This window comes from Eriocheir sinensis, chromosome 22 (assembly GCF_024679095.1).
Source record: "Eriocheir sinensis breed Jianghai 21 chromosome 22, ASM2467909v1, whole genome shotgun sequence".
In the NCBI taxonomy this organism is placed as follows: Eukaryota; Metazoa; Arthropoda; class Malacostraca; order Decapoda; family Varunidae; genus Eriocheir; species Eriocheir sinensis.
The window spans coordinates 15,323,810-15,329,402 of NC_066530.1; the positions used below are offsets into that span (position 1 = coordinate 15,323,810).

The 5,593-nt window shown below is 39.9% G+C and overlaps 1 protein-coding gene across 2 annotated transcripts in view; it reads right to left on the bottom strand.

Moving 5' to 3' along the window:
- Nucleotides 1-5,137, bottom strand: part of LOC127002126 (mucin-19-like) — a 29,366-nt gene extending 24,229 nt beyond the window's left edge. Inside the window, exons 1-2 of one of the 2 annotated variants that reach the window (XM_050867712.1) lie at nucleotides 5,064-5,137; nucleotides 3,227-4,064 (exon numbers count right to left, since the gene is read on the bottom strand). In XM_050867712.1, the coding sequence (XP_050723669.1) occupies nucleotides 3,227-3,338 (112 nt within the window). In that variant the 5' untranslated portion in view covers nucleotides 3,339-4,064; nucleotides 5,064-5,137. Of the gene's footprint in view, nucleotides 1-3,226; nucleotides 4,065-4,576 lie in introns of both variants that reach the window. The other variant, XM_050867711.1, reaches the window with a different exon arrangement.
- Between the last annotated feature and the right edge of the window lie 456 nt (nucleotides 5,138-5,593).

Genomic DNA, 5,593 nt, shown 5'->3' on the forward strand with positions numbered 1-5,593 from the left:
CATATTTTCCTTTCTCGACCTACTTTTCACCCTCCTCCTCCTCCTCCTCCGTCACCTTGATTAAGTGACACACCTCCTCTTTCTCCTCCTTTTCCTCCTCCTCTTCCATTTTTTCAAGCTTTTTCTATTTTATTTCTTCGTTATTTCCCAATATTTATCTTACCTTTCCTTACCTTACTGTTACCTGATATTCCCTACCGTTGTTTAATATAATACACCTTATCTTACCTTACCTTGACTTACCTATCGCAAAAATACCTGACCTTACCTTACATTACCTTAGCTTACCTCACCTGATCTTACCTATTAATTTTTTTTATAATCTTGCTCTTTGTTTTTCTTCATTGTTCTCCTTCTCTCCTATCCTCTTTCCTTTCTTCTTTTATCTTCTTTTTCTCTTCCTATTTTCTCTTCCTTTTCTTCATTTTCTTTTATTCGTTATCTATCACTTTTACATACTTTCCTCTGCTCTTTCTTCTCCCTCCTTATCTCCGCCAGTCTTCCCTATCCATTCCATTCCCTTCTCTTCCACCTTATTATCTTTTCCCTTCCTCTCTTCTCCACCAGTCTTCCCTATCCATTCCTTTCCCTTATCTTCCCCCTTTCCTTCCCCTTCTACCTTTCTATAAATTCCTTCCTTCATTATTTGCAGGTTATTTAGAAAAACGAAAAAAAATCTCACCTTGATTGGTTTCTCTACCATTTTCTTACATTCCCCTTCCCTTTCTCTCCCCTTCCATTCCTCCTCCTCCTCCTCCTCCTCCTCCTCCTTCCCTTTCTCTCTTCTATAATTTCAGTGTCCTTCTAACCCCTTTCCTTACCATATAATTGATTTCGCGTGTCACAATCTCCTCCTCCTCCTCCTCCTCCTACGTTCAGCCATTCATCCAGGTATATAGCATTACATTCTCTCTCTCTCTCTCTCTCTCTCTCTCTCTCTCTCTCTCTCTCTCTCTCTCTCTCTCTCTCTCTCTCTCTCTCTCTCTCTCTCTCTCTCTCTCAGGTATCAGGTGATTTCGTGAAGGTTTTTATATCTCGATTTTCATAATATTTTGCTTCGTGCCTTTCACTTCGCCTTTTATGGAACGCCGAAGTAAACAACAATAACAACAAAAACAACAAAATCAAGTCAGGCGGGCATACTATATAACCCTGTGTGTGTGTGTGTGTGTGTGTGTGTGTGTGTGTGTGTGTGTGTGTAAGTAAAAGTCACGGCATTGTTTTTATTTTGTTTGATTTGGTTTGTCTCTCTCTCTCTCTCTCTCTCTCTCTCTCTCTCTCTCTCTCTCTCTCTCTCTCTCTCTCTCTCTCTCTCTCTCTCTCTCTCATTCTTTTTTTTTTTATTATTATTATTCTCATATTAACTTTCTGCTCTTAACACACACACACACACACACACACACACACACACACACACACACACACACACACACACACACACACACAGGAGGAGGAGGAGGAGGAGGAGTGGGAGGAGGAGGTGGAGTACTAAACGTGTAGGTGGAATGCATTAGGACAGTGAGCAGGCGGAGGAGGAGGAGGAGGAGGAGGAGGAGGAGGAGGAAAGGCAAATAAGTAATGAACATCGTGCTGAAAAATCTCTCTCTCTCTCTCTCTCTCTCTCTCTCTCTCTCTCTCTCTCTCTCTCTCTCTCTCTCTCTCTCTCTCTCTCTCTCTCTCTCTCTCTCTCTCTCACAGTCACTGACCTTCAAGATTTCGTTCTGCTCTGTTAAGCTTTTCACCATCACCACCACCACCATCATCATCATCATCACCACCACCACCACCACCACCATCATCACTACCATCACCACCACCATCATCAACATCATCTTCATCACCACCACCATCATCACTACCATCACCACTACCACCATCATCATCATCATCATCATCATCACCATCATCATCACTACCACCATCACCATCATCATCACTACCACCATCACCACCTCCACTTTTTTCTTCTTATTAACATCACTTACACCGTTATACCTCCTCCTCCTCCTCCTCCTCCTCTTTCTTCTTTTTAACTTCATAAGGACATTTTTTTTCCTTTTAATTCTCGTCTGAAGATAACGAACCAGCTCTACAATGTCACACACACACACACACACACACACACACACACACACACACACACACACACCATCATCATCATTAATTTCCTGCATTCATTATTTATTTATTTTTCTTCCTTTTCATTCATTCATTGAGGTCTAGGTTGAATCATTCCTCTGTTGATTGTTCTTTTATTTACTGATCGTGATTCGTGAGAGAGAGAGAGAGAGAGAGTAATTTTCGTTTAGTCACTGTCTTTCCATTCAATCAGTGCCTAACGTGACCTTTTGCCCATTGATAAACGTGAAGACCTTTGTGTAGGAAGGAGATTAAGACGGAAGAGAGAGAGGGAAAGGAGAGCGTTCAGAAAGCGGAATAATATGAGCAGAAAGAAGTAGATGGAAGAGGAGATGAAGAAGGGAAAGAGAGGAGAAGGAAGAGAAAGAGTTAAAAGGACAAAAAAAAAGTAGGAGGAGAAAGAAGTAGCAGAAAAAGGAAGAAAGAATCGGAATGAAGAAGAGAAGCTGAAAAGCGGAAAAATTTGAGCAGAAAGAGGAGATTAAGAAGAAAAGGAGAAGAGAAGAAAAAAAAAAGGATGAAGAGAAGGAGTTAAAAGGACAAAAAAAAAGTAGGAGAAAAAAAGTTGAAGAAAAAGGAATAAAGAAGAGGAAAAGTTAAAAGGACAAAAAAAAAGTAGGAGGAGAAAAAAGTTGAAGAAAAAGGAAGAAAGAATAGGAATGAAGAAGAGAAAGAGTTAAAGGACAAAAAAAAGTAAAAGAAAAAGGAAGAAAAAATAGGAATGAAAAGGGAGAGTGAAGAAAAAGTTGAGAAGGCAAAAAAAAAAAAAAGAAGTAGAAGAAAAAGAAGAAAAGAATATGATTGAAAGGGAAGAGAAGAGGAAGAGAAAGGGTCGAAAGGGCAGAAAAGTAGGAGAAGGAGGAGGAGGAAGTAGAAGAAAAAGGAGAAAAGGAATATTGATGAATGAAAAGGAAGAGAAAAATAATTAAAAAGGGTGTATTCTCTCTCTCTCTCTCTCTCTCTCTCTCTCTCTCTCTCTCTCTCTCTCTCTCTCTCTCTCTCTCTCTCTCTCTCTCTCTCTCTCTCTCTCTCTCTCTCTCTCTCTCTCTCTCTCTCTCTCTCTCTCAATCAATCAATCATAACTTACCATTGCCCAAAAGTTGAAGGAGGAAGAGGGAGACTACGAAGATGGAGGAGGAGGAGGAGGAGTGTTTTAGTCTTCTTCTCCACCTCTCTCCACCTTCAGCCATGGTCCTCATTTTCCTCTCCTTCCGTTTTTCTTGTTTTCCTTGTCTTCTGTTATTCTCCTTTCCCTTTTTAAAACTCAACTGTGGTCTTTGTTATTGTATTTTTGGTTGTTTTTTATTTCTTTGTTTTCTATCACCCTTTTAGTTCGTATTGCTCTTGTTGTTTTGTTTTTTTTTTTCTTTATATTTTCACTAGTTAGTTTTCTGTTTTATTTTCTTTCAAGCACTCAACATCTTTTTCTAATTCATCTTTCCTTCTTAAAACTCAACTGTGGTCTTTGTTTTTTGCATTTTTGGTTGGTGTTAATTTCTTTGTTTTCTATCGCCCTATTAGTTTGTATTGCTCTTGTTTCTGTTTTTCTTTATATTTTCATTTGTTAGTTTCCTGTTTTAGTTCTTACAAGCACTCAACATTTTTTTTTTCTAATTCATCTGTCGTTATTTTCTTCTTTACTTCGTCATTTTATTTATTTTTTTTTTATTTTTTTTTGTATGTGTTCTAATTCACTCTTCACTTTCTCCCTTTTTTTATATTGGTGCTTTCTTCTTTTCTTCTCCTTTCTCTTCCTTGCAATATTTTGACTGTCCTCTTTACATTTTTTTACTCCTCCATATAGTTGCCTTCTTTTCTTCTCTTTTCTTCCTTGCAATATTCTGATTCCTTTTTACATTTTTTTCTCCCGTCACATTATTCTTTTAGTTTTAACCCGCTTCTATTTTTTTTGCTTTGGAGAAACCCTGGAAAAGAAAAGAAAAAAAATATATATATACACACACGCTTCGATGTTATGAGCACCTTGATTTTTGTTGTTGCTGTTGTTTTTGTTGTTTTCTGGCTCAACTTGCACTAGCTACACCCTCAGACACACCCACACACACGCACACACACCCACACACACGCACACACACCTTCACTTTCATTGGGTTTTCACACCTCTACGTTTTTTCCCTTCTTTGGTAAACTTTCGGGAATTTCCTCTGTTGTTCCTCTTTCTGTAATTTCCTTTTTCTATATTTTTATTTTGTTTTTTGTTTTGTTTTCTCGGTTTCTTTTTCACTCCTCGGTTTCGGGTTCCTTGTTTTCGTTTGTTGGTCTCAGATTTTTCACTTTCCCTTTCTTTTCACTTCACTTTTCTTCCTTTCATTTTCTTTTCCTTTTTCATCCTCGTTCTGTTTGCCGATAATAGTTGTAATCACTTACACACACACACACACACACACACACACACACACACCTGTTCCCCACATACCTACATACACCCACGCACACACGTTTAAACGTACACACGTGCGCACACAACGCGCGGCCTCGTTTTTTATGTGTGTGTGCGTGTGTGTTTGTCCTTATTTGTTTGTTTTATCTTTTTAGTAGATTTTGCAATATCAGAGAGAGAGAGAGAGAGAGAGAGAGAGAGAGAGCAGTATTTACAAAGCAAGATAACACTAGTTTTAGTATAGATATAAAAAAAAAATCGTGTATTTCGTAAAAAAAAAAAAGATTTAAACCTCAAGAAAACAGTGAATAAACCTTAAATAAGAGCCAAAAAAACAAAGAATCAATTAAATGAGGAAAAATGATGGTAATTATTGAAAAAGTCGAGAAATAGTAGAAGGGAGTAAATAAAATCATATGTTTTTTCAAGAGAGGGATGAAAATGTAAACAAACTATAGACGGGGAGGGAAGCCAGGCAGTGAGTGAGCGAGCGAGTCAGTGAGTGAGAGAGAGAGAGAGTGACCGTGTGTGTGGTGGTGGTGGTGCCAGGTCTTGCACTATACTGAGAGAACCATCACCACCACCACCACCACCACCACTATCACCTCCACTACCAAGGACCTCTCCCTCACCTCCCCCTCCTCCTCCTCCTCCTCCTCCTCCTGCTTCTCCTTCCCGTCCCCCTCATCCCTTCATAGCTAGTGACCCACCCTCACTCCCTCCCTCTCTCTCTCTCCTCCCTCCCCCCCATTTCTAACTAGACTGACCAACCCCCCCCCCTCCTCCTCCTCCTCCATTCCATGCCCATCCTCGACCCCATCACCACCACCCCCACCTCTCACATCCTGACCTTTCTGTGTTTCTCTCTCTCTCTCTCTCTCTCTCTCTCTCTCTCTCTCTCTCTCTCTCTCTCTCTCTCTCTCTCTCTCTCTCTCTCTCTCTCTCTCTCTCTCTCTCTCTCCACCCACATACAGACATACAGACAGACACAGAAAGGCCATGTTTTCAGTTATAAGTATTTTCTCCCTTACCTCCTCCTCCTCTTCCTCCTCC